Source organism: Rattus rattus, chromosome 7 (assembly GCF_011064425.1).
Source record: "Rattus rattus isolate New Zealand chromosome 7, Rrattus_CSIRO_v1, whole genome shotgun sequence".
NCBI lineage: Eukaryota > Metazoa > Chordata > Mammalia > Rodentia > Muridae > Rattus > Rattus rattus.
Window position 1 is genome coordinate 84,832,305 of NC_046160.1, and position 27,453 is coordinate 84,859,757.

The 27,453-nt window shown below is 42.1% G+C and overlaps 1 protein-coding gene across 2 annotated transcripts in view; it reads left to right on the forward strand.

Moving 5' to 3' along the window:
* The window catches only part of Kiaa0586 (KIAA0586 ortholog), a 95,401-nt gene that overhangs the window by 61,743 nt on the left and 6,205 nt on the right, over positions 1–27,453 (forward strand). Inside the window, exons 28-29 of one of the 2 annotated variants that reach the window (XM_032907905.1) lie at positions 10,447–10,601; positions 13,905–14,013. The exons of the other annotated variant lie outside the window; for it this stretch is intronic. Of the exons in view, the coding sequence (XP_032763796.1) occupies positions 10,447–10,601; positions 13,905–14,013 (264 nt within the window). The remainder of the gene's footprint in view (positions 1–10,446; positions 10,602–13,904; positions 14,014–27,453) is intronic. 2 annotated transcript variants of the gene reach the window in all.

Here is a 27,453-nt window from a genome sequence, read left to right on the forward strand (position 1 = left end):
GTAGTAGGTTTCATTCCTCTGTCTGTGGGTATGCACAGAAGAGAGAGAGAGAGAGAGAGAGAGAGAGAGAGAGAGATTATATGGTGTTCTTATTCTTTTCCACCTGCCCACCTTTGCTATCCTTCATTCTCAGCTCTCACCAGTGCCCTCCCTTCTTGCCAGATGGTCTCCTTTTTCTTTCGTGTCCCACGTGCTCCATAACCCTTTCCTTCACTTGTCCCTACTCCTGTAAGATCTTCTCCTCTGTCTCATGGTCCCCTTCTATGCTAAGAACGTATACCAACAGAGGTAGAATGTTATAATTGTCTTTGTGAGTCTTGTCTAGCTTACTTTGCTTAACATTATGATCTCAAATTCCATCCATTTTCTTACAAATGTCATTTTTTCTTTTTCTTTACAGTTGAATAAATTTCTGTGATGTTTCTATGTTTTCTTTATTCATCCTCTGATAGACATTTCAGCTGTTTCCATTTTTTTTTAGCATGTACACAGTACGTCAGAAAACATGGATGTGCATGCACTGTGTGGCAATGTTGCTTTAAGTGGGTCCTCTGGTAATTTTGTCTGCGGCGTTTGAGGACCCTCCACATTGACTTCCATTAAGGCGATATCATTGGGCAACACATCCCCACCGACAGTGAATAAGCATTTTACTTTCTTCACAGTTTTTAGAATTTGTCTGTCTTTCTAATAATAACTATGCTGATTGGGGTAAAATGGAATCTCAAGCAGTTTTCATTTGCATTTCCCTAATGGCTGGGAATATTAAATACTTCTTTGAATATTTATTGACATTTGTAGTTCTGTTTAGAAATTGTTCTCTCTCTCTCTCTCTCTGTGTGTGTGTGTGTGTGTGTGTGTGTGTGTGTGTGTGTGTGTGTGTCCCCACCGAGCTGTCTCCTTGGCCCTTGTTCTTTCTAAGAACTGTCTGTTCAGTTCATTACTCCATTATTGTTGAGATAATTAGTTTTTTAAATAATTTATTTGTTTGGTGTTTACGTATATATGTCTGTGACGGTGTCAAATTGCCTGGAACTGGAGTTACAGACAGTTGTGAGCTACCATATGGGAGCTGGGATTTGAACTCAGGACCTATGGAAGAGGAGTCAATGCTCTTAGCCACTGAGCCATCTCTCTAGCTCCAATTAGGATTTTTTGTTTGTTTTGATTTTAAGTGTATTGTGTGTACAGTTTTTATATTTTGGATATTAATCTCCTGTCTGACATGTAGCTCACAAAGAAATATATTTTCCCCTCTGTAAGCTGCCTCCTTATCTCCCTTGTGTAGAAACTGCTTGATTTCTTGTAATCTCATTTGCTTATTCCTAGAATAATTTCCTGTGTTACCATAGGAGTTCTTTTCACAAACTCATGCCTGTGACTATGTCGTAAAGACCCGCTTTCCTCTAGCAGTTTGAGAGGTTTAGGCCTTTCAGTAGGGCATTCAATCCACTTGAGTTCTGTGCAGCCCAAGAACTGTGGATAGTTTTATTCTTTTACAAGTAGATACCCAGTTTCCCCAACACTGTTATAGATAAAGAGGCTGTCCTTTTTCTAATGATTGCCTTTTGTCAAAGATGAGGAGGTGTAGTTGTGTGGGTTTATTTCTGGGTCCTCTTTCACTCATTGCTCTGTGTTAGTTACATGTCTTAATGCTGTGGTAAATACCTTACAAAGCAACCAAGGGAGGATGGATTCATCACTGAAGGAGAGCGTGGTGGGAGGCTGCAAGGCTGCTGTTGACATTGAATCCACAGTCAGCTGGGTGATGAACGCGGATGCTCCGATCGCTTTCTTCTTTTAATCCAGTCTAGGAGCCCTGCCCATGGAATGCCTCAGGCGGTCTTCCCATGCCAGTTAACCTAATCTACATAATTCCTCACAGGCTTGCCCAGAGGCTTGTTTTCTAGGAGATTCTAGATCCTGTCAAGTCGATGGTGCTGACTTTCAGAATTCTGTATCTTTCTAATTTGACATCCAATTACCTTTAAGCCATAACTTTCCACCCTTTGTCCCCATAGACTCATGAGCATTTTATAATAAAAAATTCATTAATCCAAAGCATCTCCATCATTTTTAATCATTACAACATTATTTAAAAGTCCAAAAGGGGATAATTGGGACAATAAGAGGACTGATCAGACCAAAGCAAGATTAAAACTCAGAGAAAGTATCAAATCCTACAACTTCATTTCCAGTTTCTGGGACCTGTGGTGCAGTCCCTGGGCTCCAGAGGACTTGGGTAGCTCCTTCACTCCGCCATCTCTGTCACTACCGCATACATATGCTTATCTTGTGTCAACTGTACTCCATGTCTGGATTGTCCTTGGCAACTGTCCCTTAGTCCTGGTATTTCTAACATTCTGGGTTCTCCATTGTAAATTAGGTCTTCCTTTCGCAGTTTCATGCAGTGGCCTCTCAATCCTGCTATGCTTTGCTTTGCCTTGGGTCTTGCTGACATTGTAGTCAGCTCTCCATGATCTCCTTAGACTGTTTTTCATGCTTGCAAAACCAGTGAGGTGATGCCAAGTTTTGTTGCCAGCTTAAGGTGGAGCCTGACCCTCCATCAGACCACAGTTACATCAGCTTCTGCAGGCAGGCTCTGCAGAAACTGTTCCAGGCTGTCAGAGAACAAGGGAACTGCGTCTGCAGCAGTGTGTTTCAGGTCAGGTGCTCCCCTTTCAAATGAATTGACATTTTTTCACGAAATGGAGCCTTCAGTGGATGGAGCCTTGCCCTCAGGACACCTTTTCTCTTGTGTTAGAACAAAGTAGCAGACTCCTTAATGGAGCAGTCACCTGAGCAGTTGCAGCTGCCCTCAAACATGTCTCTGCCATTTTCACATCTTTCTGCTTAGCTTCTTTCTCCCTCATAGACCTAGATTAGAGCAGTTAAACAGTTGCTGCACCACAGATCAACAGTGCTCCTGTCTTGGAATTTCCTATGCCAAACAAATTCGTCCTTTACATTTAAATTCAACCCCACTCAAGTCCTCAGGACGTAGATGAAGCCAAATTCTTTGCCAGAAGATCACAGGGGTGCCATTAACCCAGTTTCCAACAGTCCTCATTCCTTTCGGAAGCCTCATAAACCTCCACTGTTTGTGTTCCTCTTGTTAGCTTGTCTTCCAGGCTCCTACCTAGAATGCCCTGTTAACCTCTGCTTACAGTGCCTTTGATAGCCCAGCACTGACAGGCAGCCTGTCGCAGTCTTCCCAGAAGTCATGGTCATGTTTACTACAGCAACGGCTCACTTCTCAGTGCCAGTTTCTGCTGTTATGTGGCCTGTTGCTGTGACAGAAGCATTTATTTGGGGTTATAGTTCAAGGGCACAGACATTACAGAAGGGAGGACATGGCGGTAGGCCTGTGGGGGAGAAGGGATCGTGTTGGCTCACAGATCCAGGGCACAGATAACCTGGGAGGGAAGGCCCAGAGCTGGAGTGAGGCTGCTGCTGACGTGGAGTCCTCAGTCAGGAAGTGAGGAGTGGTGACCGACAGTGCTCAGCCCCTTGTCCCTTGTCCTCACTCTGGAATGCAGCCCGCCTCAAGGCATGAGGTCCTACGCAGTCAGTCTGACTCAGGTGATCCCCACACTCGCCCAAACGCTGTCTTCTAGGTGATTCTAGTCCTATCCAATTGACAGCATTAGCCAGCACAGTCTGTATCTCCCCCTTATTAAACTTAAAATTCTGTGGTAAGGTTTCTTTTTGGTCATGTTGCTTCTATTAAAATGTACTGATTTTAAAAACTAATAATTTAAAAATGCCACACATTAAGAAGACCCACAAAATAAAACATTCTCCCTTTTTGAGTGAGAGATTTTACTAAGCCTTGTTATTCTTAACCCAGTATTAAACTTGAATGGCCAGTTGAGACAGACAGTCCCAAGACTGTGAATACAAGGGTATGGCTAACATTCATTTAGGTTTTTGAGCTTTCTGGGCAGATGTGGTGGCCTTGATGATACACTCAACAGTCTGATTCCCATGGATACCAAAAGGAACTCTGAAAACACAAAGGCTGCCCTGGAGCTGTGTTAATGCTGGCATCTTCACCAAGCAGGGTAGTGCCGGGCTGCCTTATAGCTTCCTAGCAGAAGGGAGATGGATCTTTCTCCCCAGCTTGGCAAGCTCGTGCGCTGTGAGCGATGTGATAATCTAGTCCAGGGGCCTTGCCCACTTTGACTTGGCCTCAGTGGTTCAGAACAGTCACCCAAGCAGTCAAGCCAGCACTTCGATCATGAGTCACTTTTGCTGTTGCCACAAGGAGCATCTCGGACAGACATATTCTTGACATTGACTCCTCCAGAGTCACCAGGAAGAATCTCAGGTACCTTTCAATAGATTTCATACTTCCAATTGTGACATTGACTAGAGCAAGGTTACTCACCAAGCAGATCTGGTAACACCGGTCTCCACTTGGCCCACGGCAACAGTAGCAGTACCAACAGTTTGATAGACGTCTGGGAAGGCCGGCAGGCGGACAAGTTAATGGTAGGATACATTCCAGAGCCGTAGCAGTATTGTTGGGTTAGCGCTGCTGTCTTTGTGACTGACTGTATTCTTGACCCAAGGCTTGCTAGCCCTTGACACTAGCATGCTACCAGCATCCTAAGGAGAAGTTAACAGATGCTACCATGCCAACTCCATAATCGTTTTCTTTATGAACTGTTCATTTTATATGTGTAGATGCTCTGGCTACCTGTACATCAGTACACCACACGTGTGCCTGTTGCACACAGAGGCCAGCAGAGGGCATTGCCGGGAACTGGAGTTAGGGATGTTGTAAGCTGCCATGTGGGAGTTAGAAGCTGAACCTGAATCCTCCGCATGTGGGTAGCTGTGAAAGGACTTTTAAAGACACACGATCCAGGCATCCTATTCACCTGCTAGAAGCCTGGTTGGGCGGTTTGGAGCTATTCTAATCCTATCCCAACATTCAGCATTCGAATACAGAGCAGCACTAGACCAACCCCAACAGGTAGCTAGTGCTCTAACCACTGAGCCATCTCTAGGCTGCCTGCCATTAATTCTTAATGTAAACACTTCATTAACCATTTCTTCATATCTCTTCAGACTGTAGGGTGGCTCAATAGAATCCATTTCGTTGGTAGCAATAAATAACTTTTATTTCCATTGTTTAAGCCGAAGGCATGGTTATGCTTTTGCCAGTTTTGGAGAGCCGGCTTCAAATCGCAGCACTCCTAGCAATCATTTGGCTAGCATGGTCAGCCCTGGACATACCTTTAAAGCCTCTGTGTCCTGGTGCCTGGATATAATCGTCGCTGGTCCCGTGGAGGAGTTACTGCTGACTCCATGCTTAGCTTTCAGTTTGTCCAAGCCCAGGTTCTCTCTCCCCCGTATCCGCATCCCCCTTCTCATGTTTTAGTGGCTCTTCTGTCTCGTCATCGTTTTTGTAGGTCCAATGGCTAGTAGTGGTGACCTCGTTCACTGTGTGTCCAGTAATAGTGCTGATCTCTTCCTTTCCCTTCAGCTCACTGTTGGTTTTCATAACTCCTGCATTCTCGTGACAAACCATTGTGGAAAAGTGCATGTTAGTTTTTGTTGCTAATGTAAGACAGGGCAGAGATTAGTGAGTTAGAGTCTCAAAGAACAATACATAGAGTCAAACAGAAAGTTGTTTTTTCTTTTTTTTCTTTTTTTAATAAAGAAGATTGGTAATGCCCTTGCCAAACTAACCAAAAGGGAGAGGGAGAGAAGGCACACATTAATAAATATTAGAGGTGAAAAGAAAATAAACAAATTCTAGCAAAGTCCTGTGAATCATTAGGGAATGATGTTAAAAATGTATTTCCCTCCAACACACACCAGGTTTGACAGCGCACACTTTCGATGCCAGCATTTGAAGGCAGAGGCAGGTGGATCTCCATGACTTTGAATCCAGCTTGGTCTACGTAGTGAGTTCCAGGACAACCAGAGCTACATAGTGAGACTCTGTCTTGGGGAAACAAAACAAAACTCTACCAAAACTAAAAACACTAAAAGAAATGGATGAACTTGTAGGTAACTGTGACATCAAAATTAAGTCAAGAAGATATAAAGAACCATAATGTGTTCTTCCCTGTGCCCCTATGATTGAGATAGCGGTCTCCCTTCTCTGTGTGTAGCATTCCTTTAAGAACCATGGAGAACTGGCTTGGTGGCCATGGACTGCCTTTGTTTGTGCTTGTCTTGAAATATTCTTCTTTTCTCCACCAGATAGACTTTAAAAAATAGACTTGCTAAATATAGGAGTCATGGTTGGCAGTAAATTAGTGTCAGGACTTAAAAGGTACCAGAGTAGGTTTGGTGAGAAGGCTTAGCAGGTAAAGGTGCTTCCGGCCAAATATGATGATCTGAGCTCAGTTCCCCAAACTCATGGTGGAAGGAAAGAGCCTGTTCCCTCAGGTTGTCCTCCACACAGGTACCAGCGCATGGATTCCCTCCTGCCTCCTACCAAATGAGTAAATGCAGGTTTTAAAAAAGGAGGAAGGAATGTAGTCCATGCTTCCTGGCATTAGGGTTGCTAGTGAAAGATCTGATGTTCTTCTGATGTTTGCCCTTGAAGGTGAGTTGTTGTTTCTCTTAGAGATTTTAATGCTTTTTACTCTTTGTGGTTTTGGCATTTTGAATATAATGTGTTGTAGAGAAGTTCTTTTCTGGACATGTCTATTTAGGATTCTAAATCTTTCTTGTGTTTGGATTTACATTTCTTCAGATTTGGGGAACTTTCTGCTATAAAGCATGGAGAATAGTGTTTAATCGTAGCTCCTTTTATTCTCTGAATATGTAGGTCTGGTTTCTTGTTCAGAATCCGTAGTTCTCAGATGCAGTGGTCCTGCTGGGTTTCCTCATTGATGTTTGACTCTGCCCTCCATTCTGATCTTGTTTCCTTATGCTTGCTTGAGTCTGTCAGGCTTTCTGCTGTGCTTTTGATTAGATTCATTGGGCTTTTTTATTTTTAACTTTTTTTTTATTTCAATGTCCTGGCTTAAATTTTATATTACTAATATTCTCATCTGATTTGCTGGCCTTCCGCCTGTGTAACCAACTTCCTTTTCTAGGTGTTGGCTTGAATTCACCTGTTCGTTTGTGTCCTTTTTCTAAATAATATGAATTTACCACAAGTAGAAAATTCCACAATTGGCCTCATGTGGGACTTTTGACCTTCAGTAAGATTTCATAATTGTTCTCACACAGATTCTGTGTCTAATAATTTTGCTGTTATTACAGTTTTGATCTTGATAGTAAAGGATTTTCCCATTGTTTTCGTTTATTGTTATAATGAAGAGAAAAGGCGATAGCTTTGCATATTTATGTTGGTGTCCAGTCATGGCACCAAAGACTTACTAATTCCCATAGTTATTTTAGGGTCACCAATACTATTAGTTCTATTTGTCTAATAAAGACAAGAATCCTTTAGAGTTTTTGATGTTTACCATATCATCAGCACAGGCATTTTTAGTATTTTTATCTCAATAACAGATATGCTAATTCTCAATTTATTTGCTAGACAGTTATAGAAAAAATGTTGGGGAAGTGATATAGGACTAGAGAAAGTAATAGCAGAATGAGAAAAAGCAAATATGATACCAGCAACATTAGTTACTCTACGTTTTGTATGTTATTGCCATTATTTCAATTAATTAATTAATCTTACGATGTACTGGAGAATTAAGGAGGTAGTCATTTTAATAAATTGCTTTGTACATATTAACTACTATAGAGATAAAAATTAAAGCTCAATGAGTGAGTTTTGCTTTGTGCAAAGTCCATTAAAAACTTGATTTAACATAAAAACTTGAAATAACATAAAAGGTCCAGCAGAGAGTGGCTACTTATTATATGTAGGAAGTGGTCAGCTCAGCAATTCCAGTGAAGGTGATTGCCTTTAAAAGGAAAATGTCCACGGTGCCATTAAGATACTTCATTACACACAAGTCAGGTCATAAATAACTCTTTTTCAGTCTTTAATTATTGATTAAATGAAATTATGCTATATTTAAAAGATAATCAATAAAAAGAAAAAGTTTTCTTAGAAATGTTTGTGGAGAGAGCTGGCTGGCTCAGTCAATAAAGCAATTGCCATGCAAGCATGAGAAGCCGAGATTGAAACCACATCAAGTGGCCAACATGACGCTGGAGAGATGGCTCAGAAGTTTAAACCATTTGTTGCTCTTGCAGAGGACCTGGCCTTGGTTTCCAGCACCCACGTGATGGCTCACAAGCATCTGTAACTCCTGCTCCACAGGATATGACAGTGTCTTCTTGCCTCTGTGAGCACCAGATATGCACATGGAGCACATAGATGCATGCAGGCACCTGCACTTACACATAAAGTCACTAAAGAAGTCTTTTTTGGTATGCAGGGAAGGGGGGAGTAATGCCAAGCATGATGGTGCACACTTATCACCTCAATGTTGGGGCAACAGAAGAATCCTTTTGGACTTGCTAGCCAGATAGAGTAGGTTAATTCTAAGCTTCAGGCCAAAGAGAATCTTAAAGGAGATTAACAGCATTCCCAAAGATGGAGACCTGAAGTGGTCCTCTGGCCTCTACAAAGTTGTCTTAGTTAGAGTTTTATTGCTGTGAAGTGTAGAGGTAATCTTTATGTACTGTGTGGAAGCATCGCCTGTCAATAAAAAGCTAATGACCAATGAGCTGAGGCGGGTTAGAAGGTGAGACATCCAGAGAGAGAGAGAGACAGAGACACAGACACAGACAGACAGACAGACAGGATTCTGGAAAATAGGCGAGGGGGAAATTTCCGTGGGCACTGTTGGAGACAGACTCATGAACCTGAAGAAAGGTAACTAACCATGTGACATGACTTAGACTAGTTTAAACAAGATAGTTGAGATATAAGCTATGGAAACAAGCCAGAGCTATGGGTCTAGGCATTTATTCATATAAAAGTCTCAGAGTCGTTATCTTGGGGACAGAGAAGCTGGGTGGAAAAGCTACAGTAATGGCAAAGAGACACCATGGTCATGGCAACTCTTTTTTTTTTTTTTCTTCGGAGCTGGGGACCGAACCTAGGGCCTTGCGCTTGCTAGGCAAGCACTCTACCACTGAGCTAAATCCCCAACCCCGGTCATGGCAACTCTTATAAAGGAAAGCATTTAATTGGGGATGGCTTAGAGTTGAGAGGTTTAGTCCATTATTGTCACGGTGAGTAGCATGGCGGGTGGCATGCGGACAGACATGGTGCTGGAGAAGGAGCCGAGAGTTCTACGTCTTGATCCACAGGCAGCAGGCTATGCCATGCTGGGTGGAGACTGAGCACATGACCTTAAAGCCTGTCCTCACAGGGGCACACTTCTCCAACAAGGCACATCCCCTAATAATAGTACCATTGCCTGCTGGCTAAGCATTCAAACACATGAGTCTATGGGTGCCGTTCCCATTCAGACCACCACAACAATCAAGCACCCCTGGGTACGTGCACCCATACATGCATGTGCACCCATGTAAACATGAACATGTACACACACATATGCATGCATTAAAATTCATTTTAGAAAGAATATGAAATATAAAACCAGGAGTTAGAAGCTATCAATTTTAAGTCTTTGTCAATTCACAGCTTTCAGATAATTCATTGAGTTAATTGTTCTTTTCATTGGATTACTTTTTTCCATTGACATATATTCATTCTGCATAATATTAGATTTCATAAAAACATTTTTATAATGCTACATGATGTACTTTGGCCGTTTCCTCTCATACCCTTTGTGGTGGTTTTGTCAAATTGACACAATCTGAGTCACCTGAGGAGGGAATCTCGATGAGGGATTATGTATCTTCGCTTGGTATAGGTATATCTGAAATTATCTAGATTAGTGGGCAAGCCCGCCCACTATGGGTGATGTCAGTCTCTGGGCAGAGCATCCTGGATTGTATAAGAGCAGAGAAAGCAAGCTGAGCTCAAGCGTCTCTGCTCTTGACTGTGTGTGTGATGTGCCTTCAAGTTCACCATAGTGGTCGACTGTAGCCTGGCACCGGGAGCCGAATGACCCTTTGTCCCTTAAGTTGCTTTTTCAGGGTATTTTATCACAGCAACAGGACATGAAAATAAGACGCCCTCTGTCCTCCCCTTTGTCATCTCTTCTCCCTCTGTGAGTTCCCCGTCTATAGCAAGGTTATATTTTAAATAGAAAATACCATATTAAATCTGACTTTTAGTGATAGAAAAGGGAAGTAGGAATTGTGGGAGTTACATGGGAAGGGATGGATGGACTAAATGGCTGATGTTGATTGGACATAATTTGGGATAGTTTGTTTGAACATTGCTGTTTGTGGCTTTGTCTCTAAGATTTGGCTTGAGGATAGATACAAACTTAATACAGCTATTGAGTGACTGCTTAGGAATACTGGTAATTGTAGCCCATTGCTTTACTAAGGTAACACTGACAATTTAACTTTTTGTTTACCTGTTTGATATAGGTAATATTTGTGAAGATTTATATGCCACTCATGGTCCAATGAGCTTAAGGGAACTGGAGTTGCAACCTGATTCTAACCTTATTCTTCCCATAACACATACAACAACAAAAGTCATTGATGTTAATTTACCAGAAGCAGCTGAAGATTTTTCTCAGGTACCAAAACAAGAACATTTGTACTTTACTTAAAATAAGAATTATAAACTGTATGAGTTCAAGGGCAGCCAAGGGCTACATAGGGAGACCATGTCTCAAAACAAACAAACCAAAACCAGACTTGATTTCAATACCTAAAACACTTTATGGGGATGGGAGAAGCAGAGACAGTCTTACTGTGTAGTCTTTGGTGCTCTCAAGGTGCCAGTGTGAACCAGGATGGCTGAAAACTCAGAGAAATCCTCCTGCCTCTGCCTGCTGGGATTAAAAGGTTAAAGGTATGCCTCAACACACTCAGATCTTCTAGAACATTCTTAAAGGAGGAAGGAGAGAACCAACTCCACAAGTTGTCCTTTGACATACACATAGATACTTGTTAGCACAGTTCTCTGCCCACACAAGATAAAATGAAATTTTTAAAAATAAAAACTATATGTAAAAATCCTGACACAGGGTTGGGGATTTAGCTCAGTGGTAGAGCGCTTGCCTAGCAAGTGCAAGGCCCTGGGTTCGGTCCCCAGCTCAAAAAAAAAAAAAAAATCCTGACACGTAGTTAAGTCACTATTATCATTTATAACTCTGCTATATAAACCAGCTCAGTGATTCATGCCTATTAAGGATTTCATGTTTATAGCTTTAAAATATATACAATATGTTCCACGAAAGCATAACAATTTTTAATGAGTGAAACCAACAGCCCATGAAACCTTGTATATTAAAAAATTAGGATGCTTGTTCTCGAAGATTTTAATCTAAATAAATGCTCATGGTAATAAATACAGTTTTATATTCATGGTTAGCAATTTATTCCTCATTGTGAATTAATTTATTCAATCAGTATTCATTGCATGGTAATTTATAACATTCTATGATAGCAAGGAAGAACATTAAAAATATATAATAAAAATTGCTTATAGAATACACTATTATGTAGGGTTTGTTATTGCTAATCTGTGTTCAAACAAAGATCAGGAAAAACTAATAAATATGCTAATGGTGTCTGCATTAAAGAAAAGATTTTGTGACTAAAAGGCACCAACTTCCTGAATGCAATAGCAAGAGCCCTGCTGATGACAACGAGAATGAAATAATTAGTTTATCAAAAGTAAGAACTACTCCCAAGCACAGTACTAAGAGAGGAAAAGTAGCAGAGTGGAGGACTTAGCTAGAGCATGGAGAGGATCAGAGAGTTAAATGTGAGTACAGTGCAACTCACAGTGCACAGGAGGTCTGCACACACTCATCCAGAAGATACTGAGCGGTCGGTCAGCATGGAATGGTGTGAGACCCTAGGAAGTGCAGTCAAGACAGCGAGCCACCCTTGCGTCTCAGCAGAAAGCAGAAGGCTCAGAGGCTGCCGTGCATCTGCCTGCAAGGATGCGGGACACCTGAGCTCTAGTGCACTGCTGGCTGGGAATACAGAGTGGTGTAGACGCAGCTGACACATGACATAGACACTTTAATTCCTAAGAAAATAGAGAACAGATGAGTGTCCATAGGAACTTTGTTCTGTATTAGCCCCAACTCGGAAACAGCACAATGCTAAGCAAATGGTGACTGGACAAAGTATATTATGTTATATACTCTAGAATACCACTATTCCCAGGGCACTGTGAGTGTAGGACCTCTTGAGATATACACGAATTTCATTTGTTTATGTATTTACTTACTTACTTTTTATTGATTCTTTGTTAGTTTCGCATCATGCACCCCAGTCTCTTTTCTCTCCCCATTCCCCATTGCCCTTGGCTCTTGCAACCTCCCACTCCCAAAATAGAAAAAAATACACATATACAAGCAAACAAAAACAAAGCATAGAAAATACTTCATCATGGAAGCTGTAGTGTGTCACAGCATGTCCCATCGAATAGCCCGCTGTCCACACATCTTCACTTGTAAATCTTCATTGCAGTGAATCACTGGTCTGGCTCAAGATCTCTGGCTTCTGTGACACCATCACTATTGGATCCTCACTAGCCTCCTCGAGGTTATCCTATTGCTGCTCTGTGTTGCTCTGAAAGGCCTTGTAGCTTTGGGCCCTTTCACATGTCTCAACCATTCCCAGATGATACAGATTTTAGGGTAGCCCAACTCAGAACCCTGGGCTGGGCCTGTGTTGTAGCTGAGCTGGTCAGCCTGCTGGCTTTTCCTCATCCACACCACAGGGCAGGCAAGCTCTCCAGCACTGCTCCCGCTAGTGCTGCCATCAGCAGGAGGCAGAGTCAGCTCTCATGCTCTCATGCCCTGGGGCCAGCTCAGCCACACCTATGCCTCCAGAGCCAGCTCCACTGTGTTGCCAGTCAAGACATAGGCCCCACTCTCACAGGGCTGAAGCCTGTGAGGGGCTGGGCCAGTTTGCCCCCTCTCAGGGCTGGCTCACCTGTGCCTTTGCTATCAGGGCCAGCTCCACTGCGTTGCCTAGGTGAGGTATAGGGCCTGCTCTCTCAAGTGCTATGACTAGTGAGAGGACAGGGGTAGCTCTTTCCCACTCTCATGCCCTGAGCTAGCTCGCCTGACTACTTCAGGTGGTGGGGGAGGGGGGACGGGAGGGCATCTCTCCTGTATCCATGCCACCTCATGGCCAGTGAGTATCGGGCCAGCTCTCCCATGCCTTTGGGGCAGACTCATATATGCCCCCTCTGCCAGGGCCAGGTCTACTATGCTGCCCAGGTGAGGTGCAGGGCCTGCTCTTCTAAGTGCTGCAGCAGGAGGAACAAGGGCCAGCTCACTGCCTCTCATGACCCCAGAGCCAGTTTTTCCAATGCCAAGGGGGCGGGGGAGGGGGAGGCATTTCCCAAAAATAATCACATTGAGTAAAAGCTAGTGCCTTCTCCCCACAAAAATATACTAATGATTCCATTTAGTAAAATTCTAGTCAAATACTTGTGATCCAGTGCTCATGAGGCTGAGTTAAAGGATCACATGTTTGAGATCTGTTTTTAAAAAAAGGAAAAAGAAAAGAAAAGCTAGAAATGCAGTGTAGTCTGTAACAAGCATTTCAGATGTTGGCTTTGCGGGAAAGATGGCGTGGATGCCTTTGTTGTCCTGACTGTCACCTGCATCTGTCACTCTGGAATCACAATGTCATAAATCCTAGCATCTCTGCGTTACCTAGGAGGTGTGACAGTCACAGGAGGGATGGACTTGACACTCGCACTCCGTGAACTGTGCCTGAAGTCCAGTCACAAAATAGCTACTCGAAAGCAAGTCACATTCTCAAATGTTTATATAATAGAACCAGTTTAACGCAACAAATTTTAACTTAAAAAGTAATATTATGGCTTCGTTTCTTAAATTCTTTAGTACCAACAAAAGCAAGATACAGACATTAAACAAGTTGAACACAAGCCAATACAAAGACATCTAATCGGTGTAAGAAATAAATCTGACAGTTCACTTTCACAACATCAAGGTAAGCTATTTTTATCAGATAGTGATATTTTATTTAAATAATCATGTTCATTAAATAAATATTTGACTATATGTGTTAGATCAAACTTGATGTTGATGTCCTGATAATGAACAAATATATAATGAAGATATTTTTATGTTATTCTCATTCTTGTCTCCAAGAGTTATTTATTTTCCCTCATTTAGTATACTTAGATAAAGAATCATATATTTGACTATAAGATTTGTTTGTTCTTTTATTTAATTAATAAACAGTATTTCTAATGGGATTTAAAACCCTTAGTTACTGTTCTTTCCAGTTAAGGTTACTGACATTAATATGCTGTGTTAAGAGGCTGGAGAGATGGCTCAGTGGTTAAGAGCACTGACTGCTCTTCCAGAGGTCCTGAGTTCAAATCCTAGCAACCATATGGTGGCTCACAACCATCTGTAATGGGATCCGATGCCCTCTTGTGTCTGAAGACAGCTACAGTGTAGTCACATATAAATACAATAAATAAATCTTTAAAAAAATATGCTGTGTTAAGATCATTAGTGTTATAAGCCATCAGGAAAATGCAGTGTGAAACTACTTTACTTCAGTCAGAATATTATCAAGATGCGTGAGCAACCAACAACTGGCAAAGATGTGGGGAAAGAGCGGCCTCGTCTGCTCTGAGGGTGTAAACTGGTACAGCTACTGTGGAAATCAGTGTGGAGGTTTCTCATGAGTGAAAACAGAGCTTCTGTACTCCTGTGTCTTGGCCCTATACCAGAGGACCCTTAAGTCAGCAGCTCATGGAGATCGCTATCCATCCAGGTTAATTGCTCAGTGTTCACTCTAGCTGGGAAATGGAGTCAGCCTGTGTGTGCATTAACAGATGAATGATTTAAAAGATGGTACTTACACACTATGGCGTCATATCCTGCTGTAGAGAAAACTGCAGAGGCTAGGGAAGGTGGTCCAGTGGGTGCCATGCTCAGTGCATGATGAGTCTTGAGTTTTGACCCCACTCTACATTACAGCCCGATGGGTCAGTGAGTACTGGGAGCTCCAGCACTGAGTGGCAGAGACAGGAGAATCCTGGGGACTCATTAGCGTGTCAGCCCAGACAAACCAGCCTCAGAATATAAGATGGAGAAGGGATTAAGGAAGATGCTCTGACATCGTGTATGTCTGACCTTCTGCACAAACACACACCAGCATACTTACTCCCCATCCCACATACACTAAAAAGAAACATGAAATCAGGACATTTGCAGGAAAGTGGACAGTCTAGTAAATGTAGACCAGGCTAGCCTAGAACTCATAGAAATGCACCTGCCTCTATTTCCTCAGTGTTGGAAGTAAAGGCATGTGCAATTATGCCCAGTCCAGGAGGAAATTTTACTTAGAAAATTACCTAAGGTTACCTTAGTGTTTTTTCATCTAATTTTACATCTAATAAGAAAATATAACTTGGTGTAGTGGTACCTGCTTTTAATCACAGAATTTGGGAGGCAGAGGCAGGTGGATCTCTGTGAGGCCAGGCTGATCTTCAGACGGAGTTTAAAGATATTCAGAGCTGCTCTAGTAAGACCCAGTCTTGGAGGACATAACGATTAGGCAAGTAGGCCTATTTTAGCTTTGAGTATAAATAAGTAATTTGCGTAGATAAAAAGCTTCCCTTTATAGTTGAATATATATATATTATATATATATATATATATTATATATATCAGTGTACTCTTGAAAGTCATGGCCTTTTCCCATAAAATGTGTGCACTTGGTTTATTTCCCTCCTCTTCTGAGGTTCTGAAACATTTTCAAGCATGTCAGAGAATAAGAGTCAGGTGCCAGAATAGTCTGAGGCCCTTGTGACCTTGGGTGACCGTGAAGGAATTCAGTCCTCTCTTGTACATAGAAATCTTAAAACAAGGGAATCTGCCCCATCACAAGGGAATTAAAACCACATCTTTTCTGGCAAGTAGATGGTTGTAAGATCACTCGAATCCTAATAATGACCATCATACAATGGAGTCCTGCATTTTACTCTGAAGTGAATACTGGCTTATTATGTGTATAAAAGGAAATGGAGCTAATTACTAGAAGTCACATTTCCTTCATGAGCTAGCCCTCACTGAAAGTTGATGCAACACCAGCTGGGGCGCAGGCTCTAACACCGTGTGGCTGAAGAACTGCCAAGCTCTTGCTTTAACATAAAAGGAAAATTCATTACCATGACAGGTCTGTGGAGTATCATAAGAATAGGAGCTTTTCAAACCAGGAGCTGTGGCAAACCCTACAGACTGAGACAAGAGGTCTAGTGCCACAAAACACAAGGAGTAAGCAAACCAGCAATAGCGGTAATGCTGGCGTCCTTTCATTTGCGACTGAATGTGTTAGGCGTGTCCTTTGGCCCTGAGCTAGTGTACTAGTCACCTGGCCAGCATGTTTACATGAAAGCCACTTCTTCAGAAAGTGACTTTCATCGTATTTTCCCACTTTTGTTGCTGTTTATTTCCTGGCTACCTTACACTGTTCTATCACAGACTGTGATTCTAACTCAGTGTAGGATAATTAGCAAACATAAATATTTCTGTCTGTTTTAAAGATGTTTCTGTGCAAGCAAAATAATTTTTGTTTAATAAAATTACTAATTTCGCTTTTTTAATTGAAGTACAGCTAAAGTACAATTCCTACCAGAATTATCATTATTTTAGTAACTTTTTTCCCAGTTTTAAGGTCTGGTGGCCATTTCAACATGTGAGTAGTGGGAAAGTTACCACAAGCAAAGCACAGAACAGACATGTAGGCCTCAGAGAGGAGATGATACAGCGCAGACGAAAAGCACACCTAAAAGTCTTATATCCAGACTGGTGACAAGCAGTGTCTGAGTGTCATGTGCCTTCTACAGATTTGTGCTTTCCCAATCCAAATTCTCAGAGTCCACGTTCCCCCAAGCAGAAATATGATCAGTCAGAGAACAGCCATCTCCACCCCTAGTACCAACTTCAGTTTTACGTGGTGTTTATTGCTGTGAGGAGACACCATGACCATGGCAGCTCTTAGAAAGGAAAGCGTTTAATTGTGTCTGGCTCACAGGTTCAGAGGTTTCGTCTATCGTCATCACGGTGGGAAGCATGGCAGGTGCGGGCAGACATGGTGCTGGAGAAGCTGAGAGTCCTACATCTGGATAGTCAGGCAGGAAGAGAGAGAGAGAGACACTTGGCTTGGCTTGAGGATTTGAAACCTTAAAGCCCACCCACAGTGACACACTTCTTTTTTTTTTTTTAAAGATTTATTCATTTATTATATGTAAGTACACTGTAGCTGTCTTCAGACACACCAGAAGAGGGCATCGGATCTCTTTACAGATGGTTGTGAGCCACCATGTGGTTGCTGGGAATTGAACTCAGGACCTCTGGAAGAGTAGTCGGGTGCTCTTAACCGCTGAGCCATCTCTCCAGCCCGTGACACGCTTCTTCTAACAAGGTCACATTTACCCCAACAAGGCCACACCTAGCAGTGCCACTCCCTCAAAACTGAGCATTGAGTCTGTGTGCCTGTGAAGATCATTCCTCTTCAAACCTCCACATCGTCTTGTGCATCAGTTGATGTGATGACATCTGCATGCAGGCAGGGTCGTAATCCTTAGAAGAAAAGACTCTTCTCTGGAGCACTAATGGGTTTTCTAACAGGCTGGCCTTGAACTCACAGAGATCCACCTGCCTCTGTCTCCTTCTGAGTGCTGGATTAAAGGTGTGCACCACCACTGCCCAGCATCAATGATTATTTTACCTTTAGCTTCTGTATGAAAAGTCTGAACCTTTGATTTAAAAGAGGCGCGAGTATAGATCATCTAGGAAGGAAGTGTACACAATTCAGTCAGTTCTTTAAGAATGAACTAAACAGAGGGCCACAGAGACCGCTCAGCCAGCCATCATCACTAAGCCTGACCACCCGAGTTAATCCTCACAGCTTACGTGGTGGAAGGAGATAACCAACTCCCCAATTGTCCTTTGCCCTTGATGGTATGTGTTCTTCAGGCCCTTGAGTAAATAAGTATTTCACAAAGATTCAAGCAAAGGATGGGGAATGTGTGTGATATATTATATCTAGGAGAGCAGTATGCATGCTTACATCATTTTAAAGGGGGCCGAATGCATAAAGGATTACATTAGAAAGTAAGCCATGTAGGTCGGAGTAGACGGCAGTTTTCAGGAAGTGACTCTCTCCTTCTACCATGCCGTCCCGGGACTAAACTTGGGTTGGCAGGCTTGGCAGCAAGAGCCTTTCCCTGTGGAAGCCCCCCAAAATCACTGAAGTAGCTTTGTGTAGGTTGACAGCATCTTCATGTCTTATTATTAATGAAGTAAACAGTCCTGGGGACAGGCAGAACTTGGGTTGGCGTTGTCCCTACTGGTAGCATCTACCTTTCAGTGTGCAAGGGTCTCTTACGCAGCACAACCTCCTCCAACAGAATTGACCCATTACAGGTTAACGTGTTACCTGGGCTGCTCCAAGCGTGATTACTTATCAAATGCTTTCAGCCAGCAAAGCAGTACGTTTATCTCCTCGCCCATGTCTACCTGGTCATATACTGGAAATTGATTATCTCAACTCAGCATCAGAACAAAGGACTGATAGCTGTGAGGGGTGTTACGCTGGCAGAGTTAGCCACTCTTGTGTTGCTGGTCGGTGTCTGAAGATGCTGCTTCTAAACTGGAACAGACATGAACTTTTATAGTTAAGACCCAGATTCTAGGCTTCTCGTTGGCACTACCTGAGGTGGAGACTGGGAGTTGTGGAAGCTTAGCTGGTGCCCACACTGTTGGGTTGTATAGCACAGAGAGCGTGCAGTCTGGAGTCAGGCTCCCTGGGTTAAAGCCAACCTCAGCCAGTGAATTTGAACAAGTTGCTTTTATCTCTGTGCTTTTCTGACCTGAGGTATGATACAGCCTTCATTAGGTTGATACAGTCATTAAAGGAAAAGTGCCCAAGATGTGGCATATTAGAAGCATGGAAGTCGTCGCTATAGCTAGCATGACTGTATGGAGGGAACTGCTTCTTTCCCCTACTTAGAACATAAGCAGCTGCTCTCCAGCAGGAACTGAACCCGTGCTAGTCCTGAGCGTTAATGATGTAGGTGAGAAAGCTCTAGGGGGGTATGTGTTCTCTGTGACTTTTGGCAAACATTGTTTCCACAGCACATTTGTTCTTCACCAGGGAATATAAAGTTAGGTTAGGTAAGGTATGTTTAGATTTGTATATGCTGTGTGTCCATATTGTTTTCCTCAGCACAGCTGTCCATTGACTTGTACACTGTCTAGTTAAATCTAGCATGGCTATTAGAAAGGGGGTGCCTTTCACGCTATAACCTTATCTTTTGGCAGGTAATGTTTTTAATAAATCGTATTCTGTCAATAGTTCTCTTCTTTTGTGTGTGTTTTATACATGTGAGTGCATGTGACATGTGTCTATGTGGAAACTAGAAAATGACCTCAGGTGTCCTTATTTTAACCAGGCTAGCTGGCCAGAGCACTCTCAGGATCCGTCCATCTCTAGGGCCATAACTATGTGCAGTTTCTAAGTGGATGTGGGAACTCAGCTCATGTGGCAAGGGCTGGGCCATCTCTCCAGGTCCAGCTCTCACAGTTTAAATCCAAAAGAGAAGATCATTCAGGACTCAACAAGTATTGCACACCATGACACCTGGTTCAGGCTGGACACGAATACACAGGTGTGGAAAAACCATACATTTCTCAGAGAAAAAAACTTAACCCAAAACTAATGACAAAAGGCAAGCAGAGGAAACATCTTTTAAAGAAAAAATAAAGGAAAGAAGTACTTTCTTAAAGATGTTTGTATGGAACCATAATTACTCTTCAATTTAAGATGGAGGGCCATTAAATGTGCAATAGAGCAGTAAAGCCAGTAATGTGCGCATATGTATACATACACTGCTGTTTGGAGTCATGCTAGCGGAAGGATCTAAGTGGCTGTTACCACCAAAAGTTTTCTTAAAATCCACTTGTTTTCGGCTTCTCAGCTCAGAATCAACAGGTGGGGACATGGACGCTTTTTTCTGTTAATATAATTGCAATGATACCTTATCACCTAAGAATCTAGGGACTTATTTAGATAGCAGTGTAGTTCTGTTGGGAGCCTTTCATGCCAATGAGAACTTAGGCGATCCTGGAAATACTATGTTGACTATTTTCTAATTACTATGTTATTGTAATCAATCATAGATGATGCCACTTTCCTGAAATGGTTTAGCCTGTTTGTGTTCATAACATTTTACAGGAAGTAGCACAAAATTAGTTTCCATGTATTTCAGTAGTGTCAAAAAAATGCATATATTCTACAAGTGAAATACTTATTTTTGGCAAAAAAAAAGGAAAAAAAGAAAGAAAAGGAGAAGCCAACACTACACCAAGCTGCAATTAATGAATATAAGAATTTAGAAATCAAAACTTTGTTTAGTCTGAGGAAAAACAGTTCTTTCAACTATATCCACATGGCTTCTTGTTTGTATCAACTGAAGGCAACTGTTACTGTCTTGTGTGAATTCTCTGGGGCAGGGGCCTGACTTTGTTGAATGAGCCAATTGTTTTCCTTTGTGTTGCCCATCTCGTAAGTTCCATCTGGTTTGTATCAGAATGTTTTCACAGCCAGCTGCGGCTGCCTTCCCTGTATCCTGACACTCCTCACCGGTGTGATGGTCTGACGGCCTGCAGCTAGCTGGGCCTCATGGCTCGGAGCTGAACAGAGTAGCGGTGAGGTAGACTCCTGACAGCTCTCATTCCCACTCGTGTCTTATGCAGGAGCAGAAGCCCACCCTCCTTCCCCATGCCTGAAACTTACCACAGTGGTGCATCTTTCAAGCTCCTGTTTTAGGGCATGGAATGTTGTTGTTCTTATTTTCTGGTGGCTTCCTGTGTGTGTGTGTGTGTGTGAACGCTCATTTTTCATTCTGTGACTCTTGTAAAAGTTACCAGGCCCAGCCCTAGGGAGGAGAACTGGCCACTGTCAGATTTAATTTTCATTGTCAGACTGAGTTAGGAGTGGCTAATGTGGCTAATATAGCAGAAACTACTTTTAAGACGGCACAATGATATCATGGATTTTTACTGATAATCATGAACCATAATTTTGGAGAAATTTTCATGTTTAGGAAGGATCCTCATCTCAGAAGACAGATTTTCTGTCTGGATTTTACTGGCGCTAGCTCCAACTTGCTTTGTAAATATTGCTTTTTGCATTCAAGCCTTTTGTAGCTGCCAAATGTCACATGCAGAACATGGCAACTGACTTTGCTGCAGTCTGTGAACTGGTGTAGGATGGTTAAGTGAGATCACAGGAGTGAGCATTGAGTACGAGTTAGTTACAGTCAAATGCAGTGACAGTGCCCGTCCTCAGGAGACAGTGAGGAGGATGGACAGAGTGTAGGAAGAGCTCAGAAATGTTTTTGAGATTAGTTAAAGTTAGTTTGTTTTTATTCAATTTTTTTCTTTTTCTACTTATGGTTTGTTTTTTCATTAATGTAGGTAGCTAATTGTCAGCGCCATGGATAGTAAAAACAAAAACTAATCTTTGCTTCTGAAGAGGTTCGTGCATAGCATATTAGAGTTTATAGGAGTTCATATTTGAATTCAGCTTGGCAGCGACAAAATGTTACATCATCATTAAGAAACAGTTATAACTCAAATATACTCCCTTTTAATTGCTGAAACTAACCTATTGGTTTTTCCGACTTTAATTTTTATGCCTGAATAACATACACGTATATAGAGAAGTCCACAGGCCTCTGAGCCTCTTGAGAACCAGCACCAGCCGAGCACACGTGCACAGCCAGTGTCCAGCTGGGAGATGAGCTGGGGGCCCCCGGCCTCCTCTTCTCTCTCCATCCTGCCCTCCTCCCACAAGGACCTGCCACTGTCCTGACTTTGAGGCCTTGTTTGATTGTGCATTTTATGTAAATGAGATCATACCGTGTGCATGGCTTCTTTCATAGGCAAACCTATGGTAACTTTTTAAAGGTTCTTTTCATTTAAAACCATTATGGTATGCGTTTATAAAACGTTGTCTGGGGTTTGTTTTAGTAGCTGTCTCACAGGCGACTGAACCAACAGGAAGTTCGCTGTAGATAAAGCTGTCTACTAAAACATGGCCCTCAGTTCTCCACCAGACTGTAGTGGTGGAATGTCCCTCAGGACATCCTTGCCCCTAAAAGAAAGGCAGTCCATGACATAATACTACAGAGCAATGCGTTCACCTACCTAACTGCTTTTTAATGACCTTTATAGTTAAATGTACATTATTAAAGTAAACTGTGGCCTGTATTCAGAGTAGATGGGCGCGTCATCGGTTTCCTGAGTTAACCAGCAATGTTTGGCAGTTGGATAGATGCTTCTGTGCCACCAGATGCTGTCTCTGAGAGTACTGTTGTTTCAGAGAGGTGATGTGCCTACTTAGACACAGAGCCAACAACAGCCTAATTTACAAGGTTGCTTGTTTAAAAACACTAACATGGTTTTAATGTATTTTTAAAATACCCTTATACAGTCTTAGTTTTTCTTTTCAGTGAACTCAAATTTGTATTAAAATTGAATCTATCCTGAGTGTTTTTAACTTTGTCTCCTTATTTGTTTTAAATTCTGAAGATTCATTTCAAAATTCACATTTTGTTTTATGGATGAAAAGCTTTTTTATTGAGAGGTTTCATTCATATATCCCTGGTAGATAAGGAAGGGTCTTGTAGATTGTTTTGTTTAATAATATTCTGTGGTAGAGTTTGCTTTTTAAATTTTTAAAAGTTTTTCCACGTGGTTGTCTTGCCTGTGTTATATGTGGACACATGTGCCTGCTTGTCTACCCAGAGGACATTAGAGCCCCTGAATTGGAGTTGTGGGCAGTTGTAAACTATCATGCCAGTGCTGGGAATTAAACTTGGCCCCTCTGCAAAAGCAACAAGTGCTTATGACCACTGAGCCATCTCTCCAGCCCCTATTTATTTTTATTTTAAAGTGTGTGAGTGAGTGTGTGTGTGTGTGTGTGTTTGTGTGAGTGTGAGTATGTGTGTGTGTGAGTGTGTGAGTATATGTGTGTGTGTGTTTGTGTGTGTGAGTGTGTGAGTGTGAGTATATGTGTGTGTGAGTGTGTGTGTATATGTGTGTGTGTGTGTGTGTGTGTGTGTGTGTGTGTGTGTGTGTGTGTGTGTGTGTGAGTGTGTGTGAGTGTGTGTGTGAGTGTGTATGAGTGTGTGTGTGTGAGTGTGTGTGTGTGTGTGTGTGTGTGTGTGTGTGTGTGTGTGTGTGTGTGTGTGAAGAGAGAGATAGTATGGTATTAGGAACATGTGGTAGGCAACCCCTATACTACCAAGCTGTATGTTTCTTTACCCATACCTTACCACTTTTAATTAATACTGCAAGGCTACAGGATTGTGAGTGATTATCTAAAACAAGACTAAAGTACTGAAATAAGGAATATTGAGGAGAAGCCGAGTGGACAAGTCCATGTCGGGACATCTCTGTATGTTGCTCTCCTGGCCTAGAGCTCCGTTTCCAAATGTCAAGTCACTAGCTCTTTATTCCGCCTGTCTTCAGACCTTCATGTAAAGGCTAACAAGCCTGTTCCAAGTTACGCCCATGATATAGAAGCTTGTATGCATGGTAGACTCACTTTCCAGTCCGTATTATCCACTCAAATGTCCATAGAAATGTATAGATCAAACAGACCCGCCTCCCACCCTCTGGCTTCAGTACCAGCGCATACTGGTTCTCCATGGAGCACCAGGATAAGGTGAGGTCAGGCAGCAGCCTGCAAGCCTGGTCACTGGCTCTCAAATGACACGAATTTGGTTATCTTTCCTCAGCTGGAGAGCAAGAGCCCCCTTCAGACTCCCACCCCCTAACACATAGGAGCTTAGAAGCCGCTTCTTGTCAGAGAATAAATTAGTCAGCTCTAACATTCGTGTAGCAGATTCTATTAGTAGTATTATTATGAGATACCATGATTCTTCCCCAGTTTTGGTGGAGGGGTGTTTTGTGTTTTTGTAAAGAGTATCCCCTCATTTTCTCTAAGAATTATTAATTTTTGATTTATTAATTTGTATATCTTATGTTTATGAGGATTTTGTCTACATGTGTGTAAGTGCAGTATGTGTGTCTGGTGCCACCAGAGGCCACAGAGCTTGCCTGATCTCCTGGAACTGGAGTTACTGATGGTGTTAGTCACCGTGTGGGTGCAGGAAACCCCACGCAGGTCCAATGCATCGAGGGCTCTTAGCCCTGGTCTGTGATGGCAGCACCAGCAGTCCTGATGGCTCCTTAGCCTGGCCCTCGGGAGTGTGCTGGCTTATGGAGGACCCTGCCCCTCTCCTCCCACTCTGTGGGCGCCGCTGGCTCTTCAGTGGAAGGGCCTCACCCCAGTGCCGGTATTTTCAGTCTGTTAAGCCAGAGGGACCAGGCAATAGGTTCTCTCCTCACTCTGGAGACTCAGGCAGAGCAGGAAGTGAGCAGAGGTGCAACACAGTTACTTCAGGTCTCAGGAACTCATGTCAGGGTGGGTGTTCAGTTTCAGCCTCTGTAGATTTTTAATATCTGAGTGACTTGTATTTACCATGCTCTTCATAAAACCACATTTCCCTTTAAAAGTATGTTTGTGGACTTTGGTCCTTTTTTCTTGATTTGTTCTGTGTATTTCATATTTTAAATCACTTAATTTTCAGATGTTTCCTGTAGTGTAATAATTTAAACTTAATGTCCCCAGTCTGACTGTGTGGCCCAGAATAATGAAATGTGTAGTGTTTATACTCTTTGTAATTTCTTCTTTAAAACCAGCAACTCACTATATAGCAGTGGTTCTCAATCTTCCTAATGCATCACTACAGCTCCTTGTGTTGTGGTGACCCAACCATAAAATGATTTTTATTGCTACTTTATAACTGTAATTTTGCTACTGTTATGAATCGTAATGTAAATCTCTGTGTTTTCTGGTGGTCTTAGGCGACCCCTGTGAAAGGGTTGGTGGACCACTGCCATTAAACTTTTGACTATGTGCTACAGATGTGAGCCATTAAGTCTAGCCTACTTCTTACAGTGTCTCTCACTCATATCTCATCTGCTTATAAAGTTTACCTGGAATTCTTGTTGAATGAAAGAAAGCCCCAAGGCCCGGAAGCTGGCCCAGTGATTGAAGCCCCTCACCACTGATGGCGTGAGCTCAATCTCTGGGACCCCTGTGGGGAAGGAGAGAAATGACTACCAAAACTGTGCACACACGTGTCCCCAACACACAAATATAAATACAATTGAAATTGTAAAAGTGCACACACGTGTCCCCAACACACAAATATAAATACAATTGAAATTGTAAAAGAGGCTTGAGAGGTAGTTTTGTGTCATAGAGAAACTGGTAGAAGAAATACTGCTTGTACTCTGTGACATTGTCCCCTATTGCTCAGCTCCAAGAGTTTGTTTGAAACAATAGTTGGTGCTTTTTGTTGGCTGTATTTTGGAGCGCAGGCTGACACTGTGTTATTGTCGTGGTTCAGTTCTTGGTGTTTAGGGAATTTTGTTGGCCTGAGAACTATAGGTTAAATAGTTTTAATTTCAGAATATTGGCATATACATAATGTTAACTAGGGATGGTACTCAGGATTAAACATGAAATTCACTGTTTTACATATATCTTACCTCATAGCTTGGAGATGATTTTATACAATATTTTTTAGTCCACAAAAATGGCTGTGGCCACAACATGAGGTCAGATGTGGAATTTTCCATCTGTGAGTTGGCTGTCAGATTTTGCTGATTTTTGGAGCGTTTGGTTTTCAGAATTTTAAATAGGAAAATTCAGCCTGTATATGGGCCACAAATGATTTCACTTTTCTCTGCTTTTCTTCCTTCCTTGACACGAAGAGATGCCTGCTAATTTCATTTAACTGCTCTTCCCTTGGCCCAATAGTATGTGGCCCTTTGCTGCTCAAGAACTGCTTTTTCAGTGTGGCCTCACCTGGCTAGGACAGGAGAAATTATAACTTCTTTTTGTAATGATTAAGTCCTTAGATGAGTTATAGAATGCAAATTATAACTGTTTGAGAAACAGCTCATGAGTTTCGTTCCCTTTTTTAAGAATTGGTTTAACTTTGCAATTAACTACAGTTTTGTCCATGGTTCTTTGCCTCCTCTAATCTCACCTTTTGTATAAAGCTAAGAATCTGTTAGGCAAGGTCTCTTTTGCTGATAGTCATTACATTCATGTACTTGACGTCCTTCTTTGCTAAGGTCACTGGATGAAGCATCTGTTGAACTGGGTTTGTGGGAGAAATTAATGGATGAGTGCATTCGGCCTGAGTTCTTTTGTGAATAGGAATTGTGATTATTTCTATGCTTACTGATATTTTACTGGGGGAAGGCAAAGCTTTGTTTTACACAGCTCCACTGGTGCTGTAGGCAGGACACAGAATGAGTCCAGTGTGTGTTTTGCCTGTACATGTACAGGTGAGGTTGCTACTTTAAAAGTCTTCAATTTGGAGTGCATAATGTTTCTTGCATGTTTGTACCATGCTTTCTCTCTTCTAATGAGCACAGTAGAAACACTGGTGCCCATACTTAACCCTTCTAAAGTGTGTGCAGACTCACCCAGGATTAAGGACTTCAGCTCTCTAAAAGGGTCATTAGAGGCCAGGGAACGAAACCGTCATCCCTTTGGAAAGTTTGTAAAATGCTGGATTAAAAGCTGCAGGTGTGGTGTTAGAGCACCGAGGGTAATACTTGGATAGTTCCATCTGGGGAAGGTTATTTGTTGGGACAGGATAGAGTTTAAACTTTGAAGTCAGTTTTAAACAAAGCGAAGCAGCTGGAGGCTGGCATAAGAAGAAACAAGTCTTTCACATTAACTATTACTGTGTTGGAGAAAAGGAGCTGGATTGTTTTCACAGGTGCCTGGGCTTTCATTTTTCCTGTGTAAGCTACTTTGTTTTTATCTTAAATTATAAATTTTAAGATAAGCATTTGTCAATTCATTTGAAAAGCAAGCAGTAATAAACTCATGTATAGCAGGGCTTATATATCTGAAACATGCTTCAGAATGCAATACAGAGGGTTAGGAAGAGAGCTCAGCCAATAAATGGCTCATAACCAAATGAATAAAATAAGATATTGTAACACTTTAAAATACTCCTTTAAGTATGAAAGATAAAATGTTAGTAGTGATTGAAAAAGGTGAAAACAAATAAAACATTACCCACCATACTGAGAGTCGCAACCAATCCACTTCTGCATCAAAACAGCATTTGTTCTCAGGCCCTGATAGGATGTTGCAAAATCTGCAGCGTGGGTTATTGTGAGGAAAATTTAGTGCAGCAGGAAAGTTTAGCAGCTGCTTACACAGGGAATTGAAGCAAGAACAGATGAGACCAAGGTGGACAGGAAAACTGCTTCCAGAGTCTAATAAAACCCCATGGAAACACTG